Below are 19,887 nucleotides of genomic sequence, written 5' to 3'. Positions count from 1 at the left end.
AATCATTACTACTGTTTACATGTGAACAGCCAGTTTGGCTAAAGATGAAACATGCCTCAGCCAGGAGAAAGGCCATTCTTGCCATGGCTGGGAATTCATCTCTTTTCATTTCTTTTTTGTTTTTTTAAACAACTTCTAGTTACTGCTATTGTAGCCCAGTGTAGGGAAGGGAACTTCTTGCCCCTACTTAGTTTCGTGGCTATGTCAAGGGTTTGAAGGAAGGGATGTGCTGTCTAGAAGATATAATCAATTTTCACATAGGAACCTAAATGCCATTTATAACTATTCCTATGGGAAACTATTACAAGTTCTAAGCAATTGTTTTGGTAAAAAATGTTTGCCCTCTCAAATCTTACAGATTTATTTTGCCTGTGTACCATTTTCTTGCTTAAGACATTGGTGAAAGGAAAAAAGTCCTTCCAACCCAAAATGAGTTTTTTTTTTTCATAAAAATAGCAACACATTTAATGAAATAGAAGATTTGCCAGAGATCATTGCCCCTGTAAACACAAAGCACACTCTCCCACATATATACATATCATTGCCCGGAGAGGTAGCATGCGTAGGGATCACAGAAATGTAATAACTATGGAGAAACAGCATATTTCTAGACCTGCGAGGTGATGTCTTCTGTTACCACATTCCTCTGAGCTGGCCTCTTCCTGGCTGAGCACGGCATCTCCGATAGACAAGCTGCTCTCTGGGCCTGCTCCTCGCTGGGCATGGTAGTATGTATGTCTGTTGGACAGAACATTCCTCCCATCTGATAGAGCTATGGTGGCAAGAAATAGACTAATGCTCCTGTAGTCAAATTGCCATACCCAGCTATCAAAGGCCAGAAAGGGCCATCTCCCTAAGATTGGTCCCTTTGGCTGGGCTATTGATCAAAGCCTTCCATTACATATAACTACCTTGTGGTTGGTGACTCTGAAATCTCCTTAAAGATCTTCTCTGGTCTGTCTGTTAATGAATTTGAGCCTGAGAATCTTGTCAGAGGAGACCTAGCAATATCCTTATCTTTATTTTGTATACCTGTCAACAGCAATACCTAATACTTTTGATGCTGCAAAGCTTAATTGCTTTGTGCTGAAAAGCCTCAATTTCTCCACATTTTCCCTCAAGTAAAGAGTTTGTTGTCCCAGCAGATTACCTAGATTTGCATGAACATCTTTGAATAAATTATCAGCATAATAAGTTGACATATAATATCTAGCAACATAATACATTTTAAACACAAGTATATAATGTGTGGCATGTATGCTGGAACTTTATTTAGACAGTATTAACGCATGTGATTAAGATATAACATAATTTATAGTTTAGTAGCACTCATAGGAATTTGGCATATATTGACCTAAGTGTACAGTTCTCAAATATGAAACATATGAAACATGACAGTTGCATTCAGTGACCAAGTATGTAGATCACAGGTGGGAACAGAGAACATGCTCCTTAGCAGCAGTGCATGCACACCATGGCTTAATAGCCTGTATTCCCTGATGCTTAATGCAGCAATACATAGCAAACACGTAAGTCATATATATCATGTAGCCAAATGTACGGAGACTACATGTTATCTGCTCTGTGACGATTGGCATTATTTGACTGCATAGGTTAGATGCTTCCACTTCTAAACCATCACGTTGTGAGTTTGGCTCTGGACCTAATAGGCCGAGTGCTATCGCTTGGAGTTTGTGGGTTGCTCAGTTTGCCTATCAGTAGTCTCGGACCTACTAGCTTGTGGTCTCAATCCGAGCTTGTAGCTGGCTTAGGCTATGACTATTTCTAGGCTTTACGGGGGCCCTAATAATTTCCTAAAGTTGTAAAAAGTTTTGCTTATTGTCTCTAAAATCTGACTAAAAGAATATGGACTACTTTGTAACATTGTAGTAGTGAAAACCACTATTAACATTAGTCCTGTGGTTTTTGCTATTTTTAGGAATCGGATAATCTTGTAGGGATTGAAGACATTGTTGATTCCCTTCAAGATGATATCACTGATATTAAGAAACAGGCTGAAATTGCTCACTTATTCATTGCATCTCTTGCTGACCCCCAGGAGGCTATTGCTTGTTTAGAACTAAAGTATAATCAAGTTACAGCTGAATTAGCTAAAATCCAAGAAGAATATGCTAAAGTCCAGCAAGAATTAGTCAAAACCCAAGAAGAATTAAAGAGAAAAAATAGTAAGTACTTTCTTTTTTTTTTTTTTTTTTTTTTTTTTTTTTGCTTTTTGGCAGGGCAATCAGGGTTAAGTGACTTGCCCAAGGTCACACAGCTAGTACATGTGTCAAGTGTCTGAGGCCGGATTTGAACTCAGGTCCTCCTGACTCCAGGGCCGGTGCTCTACTCACTGCGCCACCTAGCTGCCCCAGTACTTTCTTTTTTAAACACAGTTTAGACTTCTATATAAGTATTTGTAATATGTCAATACTAAACAAAATGTACTTAATTTCATAATTATGGAGAAAGTTCTTTAATGTAGCCGCTACATTTCATAATATATCAGATTTTAAAAAAAAGCAACAACTTTGAGTATTAAAAACAAAACCAAGAAACCCATATGCAATGAAAAAACCAAACCCATGAGTGGCCTTTTGCTTATTTCAAGGCCTGACTGTAAAAGAATGATCCTTTAAAAATATTTGGATCACCTTTACAAAGAAATTAAGAAATACATTAGGATCCATGTTTTGTTTTCCCTCTTTATTCTGTGTGTGTACTTATAGCTCAGTGTTCCCCTTTTAAGATACAGAATCCTCTGAATTTGTAACTGAGTCCTATTCTAATGTTCATGTGATATTTAAGGGAATAGCTGGACTATTGTAGATCCTATACACAATGTCAAATCAGTCAATAAATGTTTATTAAGTGCCTACTATGTGCCAGACATTGTTGGCAGTACAAAGAAAGGCAAAAGACAGCACCTGCTCTCCAAGAGCTTACAGTCTAATGGCGGGGGCAGTGGTAGGGAGAGACAATATGCAAACGGCTCTGTACCAGTGATAAATAGGAGATGATCAATAGAGAAAAGGCACGTGAATTAAGGGAAATCAGGAAAGGCTTCTTGTAAGAGGTGAGATTTTAGTGGGGACTTGAAGGAAGCCAGAAGGTGAAGATGAAGAGTGGGGGAATTCTATGGGTGGCAGATACTGGCGAAGTGTCTTGAGGGAGGAATAGCAAGGAGGCCAGTGTCACTGGTCATAGAGTTTGGAGATGGGGGAGGTAAGGTGGAAGAAGACTGGGAAGATATAAAGGGCTTTAAATGCTAAATCACATTTTATATTTGATGTAGAATAGAGAGTATATTTGAAATAGTATTTATTGCTTATATATGTTCATAGATTTATATTTCTAAAATATATATTTGCATTTGAAATGGAAGTGATAGGGAGCCCATGGTATTAAGCTACAGATATTTCCTTGTTTTTTGAAATGAACAAAAATCTTTCTTTTTCCTCTCATCATCTTCCCCACTGGGAGAAAGAAAAAAGAAAAACAAAACCCTTGTAAGAAATATGCATAGTCAAGCAAAACAAACTGCCTAGTTGGCAAGTTGTTGTAAAATATATGTTTCAATTTGCACACTGACTGAGTCCATTGTTCCTTTGTTAGGAAGTATGGAATAGCATGCTTCTATTGTTAGTCTTCTGGAATAGTGGTTGGTCATTGTGTTGATCAGAGTTCTTAAGTCTTTCAAAGTTGTTTTTCTTTACAGTGTTGTTATTATATAACACATTCTCTTGGCTCTGCTCACTTCACTCTGTATAAATTCATGTTTTCCCAGCTTTCTCTAAAACTTCCTTTCATCTTTTCTTATAGTACAATATTATTTCATTACATTTATACTATATTTTTCAGTCTGATTTGTTCAGACATTTTCCACCATGAAAAGAGCTAATAGAAATATTTTGTGTCTATGGTTCCTATTTTCTCTTTCCTGGATCTCTTGGGGGTAGTGGGTATAGTATGGGGTAAAGTGTCATGGCGTCATAGGATATCTACAGTTCAGTAACTTGTTGGATATAGTTCCAAATTGTTTCCCAGGATGAATGTGAATGGTAAGACCAATTCACAGTTCCTCCAATGGTACCTTAATGTTCCTGTTTTCCCAAAGTCATTCCAACATTTGTCATTTTTTTGGCCAATGTTACTAATCTGATGGGCACATTATTTGATTTCAAGGGCTATGTAAACATGCTTTATCATGTTACTGTGGAAGCAAGATGTATAAATGTATTTATAGCTGTAATAGTATGTCTGCTTCATGAAATATTCCACAAAGGTACGTGACCATAGCTTTTACTTAGTTTCCTTCCACTTCCAAAAGTTAGTTACGTTGGTGGGAAAGCACAATCAATACTTATTACTTGTCACTAATCCTTATTTACCTGGAGCAAGTGGCCATAAGCAAGGCTGTCTAGTCCTCAGCTGCTTATTTTGTCTTCTGGCTGCCACTTCATATCCTGGTATGGCAAAGTTGAGAGGTACTTGTAAATATTTGCACCACTATGCCTATCACCACTAGTACTTGCCTTTGAAGAAATCTACAATTAAGGTAACGGGGAGCTGCTCAGTGATTATGTGTTTTGGATACTGTCTATTTGTTTTCAAAGCTACATAAAGTTAACATCTTCTTTTCTATGTTCCGTTTTCTCAGAGTCAGAAATGCACACAACTGATTACAAGATATCTGTTCATGAGCTTGAAAATGCTAATAAGGTGATGCCTTAGAATTTTATGTGATACCGTTATTAGTATTTTGAATGTGCTTCTTCATGCTGTTCAGTTTCTTTTATGGCTTTGTTAGTCTTTCTGGCAAGTGAGTCAGACCATTCTATTGGCTTTATTTTCCTGCCTTGTAAAGCATCGAATGCTTTGATACACGTAGATTAAAGCATACACACACAAGATATAAATGTTTTGGTATCAATGTTAAATTGTTAAATGTTATAGATAATGGATTATTGCTAAGTTCCCTTAGCATTGATGGGCCTAGAATTGAGAGGATTTTCTTGTAAGAAGCTATTTTAGAAATGAATCTAGTATCTTGAAATTTGTAATTGTCTCTATACTCTAAAAATGTCTTTTTTCTTTCTAAAAGAAAATAGTTGCACAAGATCAGAGAATTCAAGAGTTAATGGATATCATTGATCAAAAAGAAGACACTATCAACAAATTGCAGAATTTGGTGTCACATATGGAAGATACATTTAAAGGCTGCGTAAGTCTTAACTACTGATTTCTAAATTAGTTTCATTTATTAATTTATAAGACAGATCAGAATTTTTAAAAGAAGCTGCTATCCTTGTCCTAAGTAAAATTGGGCTAATGTAGCTTATGTTACTTTGTAAACTTTTAAAATTTACATAAAATTGCTTGTAATTTCATGTCCTACATAAAAGTACTTGTAAAACTTTTGAAATGTTTACCCTGGATCATTTAACAGTTCAGTTGGTCATTATTTTCTCTTTCGGCTTATTGTGGACAAGTTTTGCTTGTGTTAACATGCCCCTTACTTGGGACAGATATATTTTTCTGCCTCTCAAGTGTAGATGGATAATGGTGCTTTAATCTCTGGCAACTTTGATGAGGGCACATGAATCCTTAGAACATAAACTCCTCCCATAAATTAGAATGGGATTACATGTAAAAGAGGGAAGAGGACATGCAGCCCTATTAAACTTTCTCTATAATATTTACAAAGTTCAATTAAATTTAATTGTGTTTTCAATCAAGAGTTTGTATTGATAATGAGTGGTTTTTTTGCATTACTCTATATAGTGACCTCTAAGTTGATTTTTAAGATTGTTGTCATTCTTCCTTAAGTCGGGATTGATTTATATGTTAGATATACTGGCAGCTGTCCCCTCCTACCCTCCCCCCGCCCCCCGCCCCACCCATTCCATTCAGGAGTATTTTATCATTTGTACAAGGAGTAGATTGTTTAGTTTTGTGTTTTGACTATTGCACAGTAATGCTACCTTTAAGAAGTCTCAGTCATCACCTAATTTAACCTCAGATCACGATGAACTTAGGAATGGTAAAGGGAGAAGTATAGTGGCTAAGAAAGTATTGATTTTCTAATGTACCGCCTCCTCATTAGAATACTTAATTTGGGGGCAGGGAGGATGGGGACTTCATTGGCACTTTGATGTCCTTCTATGCCAGGCCCTTTTTGGAGACATAGCATGGTATAATAGAGAGAGTGTTGAATCTGTAATCAAAGGAGCTGGTTTCAAGTTCCAGCTCTACCACTTAACAAGTCACTTTAACATTTCTCATCCTCAGTTTCCTCATCGGTAAAATGAGTTAGATTAGACTCTGATTTCCAAGGTTCCCTTTCAATTCAAAATTTGTAATTCTGTGACTTTTTAGCCTGTACATTTTCTGTATAGCTTTTGAACCAGGATAAAATGCACCCCAGTTTATAAGAAAATAAATATCGAAATGTTAAAAAGCTTAACATATTCCTATCAGGTGATGCTGGGCAAAGTGCTTAACCTTTCAGTGCCCCAGGCAACTCTAAAATTAAATATCAGAGCATTTGCTGATCTTCGTGGGGTTGGGGGGGGCAGGGGAAGGGTGGGTGCAGCCTCCCTTATCAGCAAAATTAAAGGTCTTGCCTCAAACAAGAAATATTTCCAAGTTATTAAGCAAATATAGTGCTAATTTTAATTAAGGCATTTAGTCTTCTTAAGTTGGTGTTGTAAAGCTGCACAAGAACTTTTATAATTTCTAATAGCTTTGTATATACATAGGATAGAAGGAAATATTGAAGCTTGCTTTCACTGGTGATTAGGAAAATATAATCCAACTTTGTCTGAATTAAAAGCTTTTAGTGGCAAAAACCTAAAGTTCCAGCAGATGGGGATATTGTGATAGAAAAGAATGTTTAGCAAGTAAAACATGTCACGCCCTTAACTTCCTGTTCTTTCCGAAGAAGAGGACTTTTTCCTCTTAAAAGCAAAAAAAGAGGAGCTAACCAGGGCTTACTGATAATATTTCCTAGTTTGGGGTGCTAATGAGGACTCCCCTGGCTTTAATCCTGAGCAGTGAAACGTTTTGAAGGGATGCATTAACTTATAAGTTGCGTTTTTGCTTCTCCACAATTTTGGAGAAAAGATTTTTGGATGTCTACAGATAAGGCTTATACGATTAATTGCAGATATAGTTTACTTGTATGATAAATAGTACTTTGAGGGGGTGGGAAGGTGAAAGGTTGAGCAAAAATAACTACCTTATTTTCACATTTATATTTATAGGCTTATATACTCGTACCTATTATAACATGTATGAATTTAATGATTTTTGTTTATCATTTTCACTTTATCACTTTCAAGAACATCAAAATTATAGTAAGGCTTTTCATAGTTAATAATCATAATGGTAATTGTGCCTAACATTGTATAATAGTATTCCCAAGTTTATAATTACTTTATATTATCCAAAGGTCTTGTCTCCAGTGCTTTAATTACCCATATAAAAAATAGAATAGCTATGAAGAGCAAACATTTCAGCTTTGTAAACCTGTGGAGGCTCATGCCATCACAGCTTTAGAATTCTAAGGATTTTAGAGGTCACATGGTTGAAACCACTCATCTTACAGATGAGGAAACTCAGAGACATTAAGTGAATGGTCCAAGCCAAGATCACCAAGATAGTAAGTGGCGGAGCCAGGATTTGAACCCAGATGTTTTCATTCTAAAATCCAGCCCTCTTTCCTTTGTACCATACTGCCTGCCTGTAGCATTTCAAAAAGCTGCCAAAGATGACTTTTACAAATGTTTGTTTTTGTATGAAATCACTGAGTTTTCAAGCTTTAGGGAAACAAGTTTTGGAAATGTCTCAAGTAGAACTCTTTTTCTATAGTTACCTAGAACAGAGAGGTATTTTATCTCCAACTCACATCACCTGAGGTGGTTTATAGATTGCCCTCAGGTACAACAAGTATAAGACACATAGTTAAATTTTTATTCCTAAGTTCTTTAGTTTGTTGTAAATGCAATTACATTTTTTCCTCTTCCTTTTTGGTTCAGACCTCTAATTTTATTGTGTGAGGAATGTCCAGGATGGAAATTTCTTCCACTGATGTAGATCTAGAACACTTCAGAGGCAGCACTTTAAAACAGGTCTTCCCAATTTCAAGGCTAGTCTTCTGGCTACTAAACCACAGTCTCTCATTGATACAGAAGTATTAGTGCAAAAGTGGGTGGAGACGATGAAGTCAAGCAACAGTCACTGGAGGAAATCAGAGAAGAATCAAAAACATGATTTAGGAAATAACTTGGAAACAATTTTCCTATTGTTCACAAATTTGAAAATTATTATGTTTTATCATTAGAGTAAGAATTTGGGCTGTATTTGTGAAGCACTTTATAGTGGATTAGAATACAGTTCTTAGAGTCAGTACTGCTGCCTCAGACATTTAATAACTTTGTGATCTTGGGAAAGTGTCTTATCCATTTTACAGATAAGGAAACTGAGACTCTACAAGAATAGTGTTTGTACTACTTAATCACAGGGCTGTTGTGAGGAAAGCAGTTTGTAAACTTTAACTTGTGCTATACACACGTGAGTTGTTCATAAAGTTTTTTTTTAATGTTTTTTTTCTGAAAAGTAATTTGAACTTATTTTGTTCTAGGATGCAACCTTGTTTACTATTAAAAAGCAAATATCAGAGTTGAACAGTAATGAAAGAGTTGAGGATATTCAGACTGAGAGGGATAAGGAGAATAGAACCTCCTCAGGAAGAAAGCGATCATTTGAAGATAGTCAACTCCAGCAGGAAGAGCTGCCTGTAAAGAAAGGTACCACTTCTTCAACTGCCAACTGGGCCTACTTCAGAAAACTAACTCCTGTGCCAGAACTAAACAGAAGGATTGCAAACAGGAATAAATTTGCTCATCTAAGGAAAAAGCTTGGATTAAAAACTAATTGCCAGTCATTTCTACTCTGAGATGATTGGCAATTTTTTTTTAGAGTCAGGACTGCACTTTAAAACTATTTTCTAAGCATTGTAATAAATGTCTATTTAGATTTTTTTGCTTTTTTCCCTTTTTGCTGCTTTTGCATGCTTATTAATTCTTTAGTTTCCGTGTTCATGGCTCTTGATTAAACCTAGTAATATTCTCTCTCTCTCTCCCTCTCCCTCTCCCTCTCCTCTCCTCTCCTGTTGTTGTCATTATGTCCAAAAAAATTGCAACACCTTTTTCTGTGAAATGCTCATTCTCTTACCTCTTCAAGCTTGCATGCCACTGCTCTTGGTGCAAAAAATTGGAAGACAAGACATTTCTGTCCACTTTCCTGTCTCAAAGACACTGGAGTTAATGTATTCCCCCCTAGGTTGTTGAGAATAATGGAATATCCATTCAGTGCTACATCTCCAGTACAAAAGGAATAAACATTGTTTCAGTTTAAAAGGCAATAGAGATCTGTCAGTATTTAGAACCATGAACTGAGCTGGAAAAACCTTGGAGATCGTTTGATAGTTAAGGAAACTGAAGCCTAGAGATGATGCGATTTACACAATTCTCAGCTAGACAGAAATAGCCAAGATTTGAATCTAGATTGCCTGCCTTTGAGTTCAATATTCTTTCCAGATATAAAGTCTAACTCTTCCCATCACCCTTCCTAATTCTACCTTTTTCTTAGGAGAGGCTCCTTCACATTACTTAAAGATATTCAGCTATTTAATAATACCTTTCTGAAGTTTTGTATAATATATATCATCATTAGGGTTTTACTTTTATCTACATTCCCTCACCTTTTGAGATGAAGGAAGGGAAAAAAGTATCTGGGTAGTTTGTTTTTAACTATACGGTTGAGTATCTAGACATAGTATCTTTAATACGAAATTTAGAAGAAAATTACATTATTAAATTGGATAATTAATATTGGATAACTCCTAAATTTTTCCTATTATCTTCTCCTCCCCCACAAAAGCCTATAAGGTACTCTTATCTATATCCAGGCTATAGGAACAGATTGAAATGTTTGGTAATACATGATTTTTCTGTTGCTAAAAAATATAAAACTTTGTATAAGTTCTGTAGGTAGCTACTGCCACATGGATTACATTGCCTAAGTTTGAGATGTAGTCATTTTAAGGTGAAGCAGAGGTGGAACAAAGATACTCATTATCTTAAACACCAGCTCATGTATTTATAAATTTCTCCTTTTTACTTATAAGCAACAGAATACTTCAGAGTAAAGATTAAAAGAAATAGAAACTCATAGAATAAGTACCTCTGTCATTGCTTACTGGTTATAAACTTTTCTTACTTATTTTTCTCTTCTACTTAAAGTTTTTATCTTAACTCCAGGGTTGTATCTTCTAATTCTTTCTCCCTCTCCCTCTCCCTTTCTCTCTCTCTCCCTGTATCTCCCTCCCTCCCTCTATTTCTCTCTGTCTCTCTCTCCCTCCCTCCCTCCTTCTCTCTCCACTCCCCCCCACCCTCTCACACCCTGTCCCCCTCACCTCTCTCTCTAAATAAACCAAAGGTTTAAACTAAGGTAGCCAGCCTCCTATCTCCAAAGTTCACGTTGTAAGAAAACCTTGGCTCTTGAAATGAGCAAACATTTAGAGAGCAGCATTGCTTTACTGATTACAAGGATCTCTTCATTGTTTCTTCTGTCCCTACAACTGTTACAAACAAGCATGGTGTTATGGAATGAGCAATGGGTCTTGCTTCTCATACTTTCTAGCTGTGATGCTGGGCACCTTGCTTTCCCTTTCTAGGCTTCATTTTTCTCATTTGTAATATGAGACCGTTGGGCCAGATGGTCTTTAGGTTCATTTCCAGCTTTAACATTCTTTTGTTTTGGAGAAGAATATAGAGGTTTCTTAGTTTAAAAAGCAAAACAAAAGTTACATGCAAAAGTTACACACACAAGTTTCTTGTGTTCAAAATCAAGAAGGTAGAATCATTATGATACATTTAGTACATATTAGAAGTGTGAATATAACATGATGGAAAATTGAAATAAACAAAGATAGTGTGTTCTGGCTGAAATCTTAACTAGTGGAAATGGCAGAAATGATTGGCATTTTTGGTATTGAATCTAATACTAGGGAATTTATCCTAAATGTCTATTGAAAAACAATACAATCAGTCCCATATTACTATAAAAATGTTATTTGAACATAGCAGGAACAATATTACAGTGAAGTAGAAGAAATGATTGGGGCAAATGTCCTCAAAGGTAGACAGAAACCTGAGCCATCATCAGACTGGTGTAATGGAGAAATTCAGAGGAAAAAAGCTGGGAAACCTTAAAAAGTTCACAACATAAAAAGCAGGTTTAAAGGTGAATTCAAAATATAAATTATATAAAGTTGCGCTAAGGAAATCAGCTCATCTCCATCTCCAGATAGCTAAGCAAAATGATTTGAAATAACATAAGGAAGAATTTCTTGTTTAGTTATTAGGTTAAAAGGGGAAGTATCAGATTTCCTGTAGATATTGCTTCTTACAGGATTGTTGTAAATAAAGTGCTTTGAAAACTTTAAAGCATTGTATAACTTAGTTATAGTCAACAGCATGGTATATAGAAAGCTGGCTTTGGAACCAGGAAGACCATGGGACTTTGGGTCTGTCATTTAACCTTTCAAGTTTGCGTTCTAAGCAGAGAAGGGGCCAACCTACCTTAGGAGAAGGTGTTTCCTCATCCAGGTATTTCCTATATTAATGAAATTACAAATCCAGACCATTCTGCTATAAAATCAGTCAGTCAACTGCATTTATTAAGCAACTACTATGTGTTGGGTACAGTACTAAGGCCTGGGAATACAAAGAAAGGCAAAAGACAGTTCCTGCCTCAAGGAGCTCAAGATCTAATGGGGGAGACAACTTGCAAACAACTAGGTATGAATAAAATATGTACAGGATAAATTTAGGGTAGTAGTCTTGGAGAGGAGGCAGTAAGATTTATCAATGTCGTTTAGTATTTCAGGTAACCTCATATAAATAGTAGCTGATTCCAAATGGGTCTTCCAATGTCCTTCTCCTACTTTTAACTGTAATCTAATAGTGGCTAGGAAATCAGTAATAAATGGCACATGGATTTAGGTCACAATTAAGGCTCTAAATATCCAAGTCAGTAAGGTTTCATAATTCATGTACAGCCTTAGAAAAGTGCTGCCTTCCTACCTGGTAAGCTTCTTCCCTTGCTAGCGGAACAAACAAACATGAGGTTTAGGTGCATGTATGCCTGTCTTAGCATTAGCAGAGTATATCTCAATTGGAACTTTATCCTGTTGGTGCCTTTTTATTCAAGGTTTACCAAGTTAAAGGTTAAGAACCCTCATCCTGAAATCAGAATTAAAGTTTGGCTCATCTACAGAACAGCATGGAGCAGGGCTGTAGAGTGTGCATTCCCTTAGGCAAAGCCAGCATCTTCCACATACTTAGTTATAGAGCCACTTTTTAACTTAACTTCCAAGAAGTTTAAAAAAATTACTAAGTGCCCCAAAACTAGAAAATGAAAAGTGTGTTCTAAGAAAGGGCAAAAAAGAAAATAAACCAACCTCAGTAATTCTTCCTGGTAAAGACAAATTGAGGTAAGCAGTTTAATTTTGGTGTTTAGAAAGGCCCTGGACCATGGCTACATTAGCAATTTATGAACCGTACTGATGATGTAGAACTGACTTAAGCTACTAGTCAATAATTTATAGGACTTCCCGTTGGAAAGTGATTTTAATTTTGGTATACCACACAATGTAATACATAAGAGAGAAAGAAATAGTGACAGTCTAGCTAGATTTTATGACAATATTGATTTGTTCCATATGACTTTCATAATCAACTTGGGAAAATCAAGTGGAATATATTCGACAATACATTTGGGATCCATGATTGCATGGGAGTGGTTTTCCTATCACCACTGCAAGTTTTAATGAATCTGGAGGAGAAAATTTATTATTTGGTCCTCCTTTTTGAATTTAGCTATGTTAGTACTCAAATAATAGAACTTCTTTTGATAAATATATGATATTTAATTTATGATATTCACCAAAGAAGTTTGCATGCAAGTATTTTCCATTGCTCATGGGGCAATCCATGTTAAGGAGTTAGTAGTATTTTATATAGGGAAGCTAGGTGGCTAGTGGTTACAGCCCTGTGCTTGGAATCAAGACTTGTTTTCCCAAGTTCAAATTTGGCTTCGGACATTTACTAGCTGTGTGACTCTGGGCAAGTCACTTAGCCCTGTTTGTCTCAGTTCCTCATCTGTAAAATGAGCTGTAGAAGGAAATAGCAAACCACTCCAGTATCTTTGTCAAGAAAACCCGATATGGAGTCACGAAGAGTTGAACACAACTAAACAACAACAAAAATTTAAAATAAGATAAAACGTACCAATATATGCCTACACACACACACACACACACACACACACACGATTGTTAGTTTGTTACATAATTGGAAAAAACTGGAAAAGACATACTAGTTTGTTTATTATCAACATAATTATATGAGATCTTGCTGCAATGACTACTTTTTCATTTTTTTCCCTTTCACAAAAAATAATTCATAGCATTTCAATAAAGGCAGCTGAGAAGTGTTTGTTAGTATTTTTTACTGAGAGTAACATTGTGAAACGTAATAGTCAATATTGTACTGTAGGATAATGTCTTTCAGAATTATTTAATAAGGTGGAGACTAGGGAAAATAAATAATGGAGTAATAACTTCCCCTCTAGGCCCCCTGTTTTATAAAGTAATTATTTTACCAGGAAAGTAGTGTGGTTAATGGGAAGAACATTGGATTAGTGATAAATGAATCAACTTTTAAAATACATTTAAGGAAAATGTATTCTAGTTTGGAAGGCAATCACCAAGCAAAAAGTTGATAATTTTTTTGTAGTATAGTTGACAGAGGAGTGGGTAAGAGCTAAAGTGTTTTATTAGGTGCACTGGGATTGAAATTTTTTTAGGGAGAATTTCCCTTTGTATTTTTCTTCATGTCCTGAAACCCAGGCCTACTGCAAAATCTTACGATTCAGCAATGCCTACCTACAAATTAAACTTATTTTTATGACCCTATTTTTTTCAAAGTAACCCTGGGAAAAAGGTATTATGTATAGTCTTGGGATTTAGCATAATTAGTGTAAAATACAGACATTTAGTAGGATCTAGCTGTATAGGATTAAAGACTTCCATATCAAAACATAGGATCGAAGATTTCTCTGTTTAATGTGCTATTCAGATTAATTTCTTTAGGGATAGATGTAGGCATTTGCATTAGAATGTTTCAAAATGTTTCCTATTTGAGTGGTCTTGCTTTTTAAAGGAGTTTTTTGTTATTACTGAAATTTTCCAAGAAGAGTAACAATTTTGTTTTTATAGGACCTGTTAATATTAGCGCCAGCCTCCCTGAAGAGTGGAAGGAAACTGGAGATCTACAACAAAACGTTTCAGAAAAAGAAGCAAAAACTAGAGATTTACAAGAGGAAAATGAAAAATTACAGAAAAATGTACTTGTTATAGAGAAGGAACTTTCAAATGAAAAGGCAATAAAAGAGGAATTACATCAACAGATTGCAAGTTTGCTTCAGGAGTTGTCCTGCTCAAAAGAGAAAACTTCTATGTTAAATATAGAGGTTCAACAAATTAGATCTGATTATGAGAGTGCAATTTCTGAATTACATGCACAGAAAACCATAAACCAAGAACAAGAAGAAAAGGTTATGGAGCTGCTGAAGGAGATAGCAACAACTAGACAAAATATCACAAATAAAGTGGCACAAATAAAAATAATGCAAACAAAAATAGACAAGTTGCATATGCTTGATTCTGTGCCTCAGACTCTAAAGGCAGAATCACAAAATCTAAAGGACCCTCTGCAAGATTATCCTGTTGATAATTTTCCAAATAGTACATCTACCACAGATGCTGAGGATTATTCTGTAAATGCACAGGTTGGAGAATCTGGTATTGAGTGCTTTAGGAGAAAGAGTTCTTTTCATTGTAGTATTGAAGCCATTTGGGAAGAGTGCAAAGCGATGGCAAACATTTCCTCCAATAAAAGCAACCAGATCCAGGAATTAGAGAAACAAATTGAAAAATTACATCAAGAAGTGAGAAATATTGAAGAGGAAAACAATCATCTAAAACTTGAAATCAGTGAAAGTAAGAATCAGGGTAATCTACTGAAGGAAAAAGAAAACACCATTAAACAGCTTTTAGAAGAATTAGAAGGAAAAAAAATTAGGCTTGCTGTTGAAGAACAACGTGTAGTTGAGTCAGAGAAAACACTATCAGAATTTACACAACAAATCACCAGCCTGAAAGAGAAAATAAAAGAACTTGAAACTATTTTGGGTACCAAGAAGGATGCAGACAATCAGTTAACTAGGTTGGAACAAGTAGTTCTGGAAAAAGAATCTGTTATTTTGAAACTGGAAAGAAATCTGAAAGAGACAGAAGATAATCTCCACAATTCCAACAAAAATACCAAAGAATTAAGTGACAAGGAAGCTAAATTAAAGGAGGAAATCACCCAGCTGGTGAATAATTTGCACAATGTGAACAATTCACTGCAGATAAAAGACAAAGAAAATGAGAACAACAGCCAGGAAATAAAAAAGTAAGTCAAAGGTTATTAACAGTAAGTGGTTTTAAATGCTAAGCAGCTCTGTGACTGTAAATTTTCAACAAAGGTAAACTTAAAACTTTACCAATGCATTTTGTTTATGTATAACAATCACTTCCTGAGACTCCTGCCATAGTACCTTTCCATACTAAAAAACAAACAAAACCCAAAATTTTTCTGATATAGTAGTTACAAGTGATTAACAAAGCACCAGGAGAGCCAGTGTGGCACAATGGACACAGGACTGGATTTGGAGTCAGGGGATCTAGTTTTGGGGCCCAGTTCTGCTCTTTACTGCCTGTGGCCCCTTAGGCAAGTCCCCTTACTGCTGATTTTTAGTTCCCATCTCTCTTTTTTTTAATTCCATACTTTATTATTTAATATTTTTTAGTTTTCAGCATTGATTTACATAAGATTTTGAGTTACAAATTTTCTCCCCATTTCTGCCCCCCCCCCCCACTCCAAGATGGCATATATTCTGATTGCCCCATTCCCCAGTCACCCCTCCCTTCCATCACCCCACTCCCCCTCTCCCCTATCCCTTTTCCCCTTATTTTCTTGCAGGGCAAGATAGATTTCTATGCCCCATTGCCTGTATATCTTATTTCCTAGTTGCATGCAAAAACAACTTTTTTTATTGAGCATCTACTTTTAAAACTTTGAGTTCCAAATTCTCTCCACTCTTCCCTCCTCACCCACCCTCCTTGAGAAGGCAAGCAATTCAACATAGGCCACACATGTATCATTATGCAAAACACTCCCATAAATAGTCATGTTGTGAAAGACTAACTGTATTTCCCTCCATCCTATCCTGTCAACCTTTATTCAATTTTCTCCCTTGACCCTGTCCCTTTTCAAAAGTGTTTGCTTTTGATTACCTCCTCCCCCATCTGCCCTCCATTCTATTGTCCCCCCTTTTTTATCCCCTTCCCCCTACTTTCATGTGGGGTACCCAATTGAGTGTGTATGTTATTCCCTCCTCAAGTCAAATCCCATGAGAGCAAGATTCACTCATTCCGCCTCACCTGCCCCCTCATCCCTTCCAACAGAACTGCTTTTTCTTGCCAGTTTTATGTGAGATAATTTACCCCATTCTATCTCTCCCTTTCTCCCTCTCAATATATTCCTCTCTCAGCCCTTAATTTAATTTAATTTTTTAGATATCATCCCTTCATGTTCAACTCACCCTGTGCCCTCTGTCTATATATATGTATATTCCCTTCAACTACCCTAATGCTGAGAAGGGTCTCATGAATTACATACATCATCTTTCCATGTAGGAATGTAGACAAACAGTTCAACTTTAGTAAGTCCCTTATGATTTCTCTTTCTTGTTTACGTTTTCATGCTTCTCTTGATTCTTGTGTTTGAAAGTCAAGTTTTCTATTCAACTCTGGTCTTTTCACTGAGAAAGCTTGAAAGTCCTCTATTTTATTGAAAATCCATATTTTGCCTTGGGAGCATGATACTCAGTTTTGCTGGGTAGATGATTCTTGGTTTTAATCCTATCTCCACTGACTTCCAGAATATCATATTCCAAGCCCTTCGATCTCTTAATATAGAAGCTACTAGATCTTGTGTTATCCTGATTGTGTTTACACAATATGCAAACTGTTTCTTTCTGGCTGCTTGCAGTATTCTCTCCTTGACCTGGGAACTCTGGAATTTGGCAACAATATTCCTAGGAGTTTTCTTTTTGGGATCTTTTTCAAGAGGCAATTGGTGGATTCTTTCAATTTCTATTTTACCCTCTGGCTCTAGAATATCAGGGCAGTTTTCCTTGATAATTTCTTGAAAGATGATGTCTAGGCCCTTTTTTTGATCATGGCCTTCAGGTAGTCCAATAAATTTTACCTCTCCTGGATCTATTCTCCAGATCAGTGGTTTTTCCAGTGAGATACTTCACACTGTCTTCCATTTTTTCATTCCTTTGGTTCTGTTTTATAATATCTTGATTTTTCATAAAGTCACTAGCTTCCACTTGCTCTGATCTAATTTTTAAGGTGGTATTTTCTTCATTGGTCTTTTGGACCTCCTTTTTCATTTGCTAATTCTGCCTTTCAAGGCATTCTTCTCCTCATTGGCTTTTTGGAGCTCTTGCCATTTGGGTTAGTTTATTTTTTAAGGTGTTATTTTCTTCAGTATTTTTTGGGGTCTCCTTTAGCAATTCATTGACTTGTTTTTCATGGTTTTCTTGCATCACTCTCATTTCTCTTCCCAGTTTTTCCTCTATTTCTCTTACTTGCCTTTCCAAATCCTTTTTGAGCTCTTCCATGGCCTGAGACCAATTCATATTTTTCTTGGAAGTTTTTGTTGTAGGCTCTTTGACCTTGTTGACTTCTTCTGGGTGTATGTTTTGATCTTCTTCGTCACCAAAAAAAGATTCCAAAGTCTGAGTTCATTTTTGCTGCCTGGTCATGTTACCAGCCAACTACTTGACCCTTGAGCTTTTTTCAGGGATTGAGTGCTTGTAGAGTAGGGAGCACTTTGTTCCAAGGTTTAGGGTCCTTGTGCTGCTGTTTTCAGAGATGCTTCTACACAGCAAGCTCTGCCACAGCAGCACTCCTCCTCCCCCAAGAACTGCAATCAGGACCATGACATAGATCCAAGCAGCCTTTGCGCTCCTACTCTGATCTGCTGCTTAATTCCTTCCACCAGGTGACCTGGGGCTGAAAGCAACCCCAGAGCTGCACCACTTCTGTGCCCCCAGGGCTGGGGCTGACCACACACTCCTTTTACTCCTATCCAGCAGTTTTTCCTGCTAACCTGCTCTATTGTCTTTGGTGTTTGTAGGTTGAGAAGTCTGGTAACTGTCACAGCTCAATGATTTAGGGCACTACCCCCTATACAGCCCGGCTCCCGGTCTGATTCGTCCTGGTGCGGCCCCCGTTGGGCTGTGCTCCGCTTTGCTCCCAGCTCTGTGTGATAGACCCTTCCCAGTGACCATCCAGGCTTTCCTGGGCTGGAGCCCTGCTTCCCTCTGGTATTTTGTGGGTTTTGCAGTTCCGGAATTTGTCCAGAGCCAATTTTTTACAGGTGTTTGGAGGGATTTGGGGGAGAGCTTAATCAAGTCCCTGCTTTCCAGCCACCATCTTCCAATTCCCATGTGTTTAAAACCATGTGATTAGACTTGATAACAACCAAGGTTCTTTTCAATTCCAAATCTATTTTCTGTGTAAGTCCTAGTTCACCATTTCTTATCTGAAGGGAAGGAAGTGTGTTTTAACTAAAATTGGTCATTGTATTTGAACTGAATTGTCTTCTCATGTTTCTCCATTTATATTATGGTAGTCATTTGTATAATTTCCTGCTTCTGTCTCAACTCTGCATCATTTCTTCATACGGATTTTTTTTTTGTCTCAACTATTCATATTTATCATCCCTTATAGCATAATGATTTTCTGTTACGTTCACATGCCACAGTTTGGTCAGCCAATCCCTGATTTATAAAGATGTACTTATTTATAGCTTTGCTTTAAAAAAAATACTGATAAAAATATTTTGGTCACTATGGGACTTTTCTCATTTAGTGTATTTCTAGAATAGACCTAGTATTGGGATTGTTGCATCAGAGGACATGAACGATTCAATAACTTTATTCATGTAATTACAATTTTTTTTTCAGAATGTTTGGATCAGTTCTCTGCTCCACCAATGCTATATCTGTCTTTCCATAATACTTCCAAAACTGTCTTTTACTGTCTTTGTCAATAAGACATATATAAGAGAAAACCTCAGCCGTTAGTTTTAATTTTAATTATTATTGAATTGGAGCAATTTTTACATATGGTTTTTGTTTTCCTGGGTGTATTCACTTAACTTTGCATCAGTTAAAATTCCCTGATTTCTTTGAAATCATGTCTTTCATAATTTCTTATGGTAAGATAATATCCCAATACATTCATCTACCACGATTTATTCAGCCATTCCCCATTTGATTGGCACCCCTTAAATTTTAGATTTTTGCTTTTCCTGCCTTTTAATTCCAGCTATTCCCTCCTTCCCTGGTATTATGTCCTTATGTCCCCCTTCCTCACTTATTTAGCTGTTGAGCTGTGTGTGTGTGTGTGTGTGTGTGTGTGTGTTTCAATCAAATGTCCTTTTTCCAGTCCAGTTGAGAATTAAGTTTATCTGAAAGGATACCTTTCCTTCATCAAAATGTTAATACTGATTCATCATATAGCTGCTTTCAATTGCTCAAGTAAATTTACCTTTCTAGGTTTCTCTTAAGTCTTGTGATTGCATTTCAAAATTCCTTTCAGCTCTGATCTTTTCGTTAGAATTGCCAGAAAGT

At 36.4% G+C, this 19,887-nt stretch overlaps 1 protein-coding gene across 1 annotated transcript in view; it reads left to right on the top strand.

Annotated features, from left to right (window-relative positions):
- The window catches only part of KIF20B (kinesin family member 20B), a 106,281-nt gene that overhangs the window by 26,834 nt on the left and 59,560 nt on the right, over positions 1 to 19,887 (top strand). The window contains exons 16-20 of the mRNA XM_036737286.1: positions 1,940 to 2,186; positions 4,661 to 4,722; positions 5,105 to 5,224; positions 8,645 to 8,810; positions 14,348 to 15,587. Coding sequence (XP_036593181.1) covers positions 1,940 to 2,186; positions 4,661 to 4,722; positions 5,105 to 5,224; positions 8,645 to 8,810; positions 14,348 to 15,587 — 1,835 coding nt within the window. The remainder of the gene's footprint in view (positions 1 to 1,939; positions 2,187 to 4,660; positions 4,723 to 5,104; positions 5,225 to 8,644; positions 8,811 to 14,347; positions 15,588 to 19,887) is intronic.

Source organism: Trichosurus vulpecula, chromosome 8, assembly GCF_011100635.1.
Source record: "Trichosurus vulpecula isolate mTriVul1 chromosome 8, mTriVul1.pri, whole genome shotgun sequence".
NCBI lineage: Eukaryota > Metazoa > Chordata > Mammalia > Diprotodontia > Phalangeridae > Trichosurus > Trichosurus vulpecula.
This window is presented reverse-complemented; position numbering and strand designations above follow the sequence as displayed.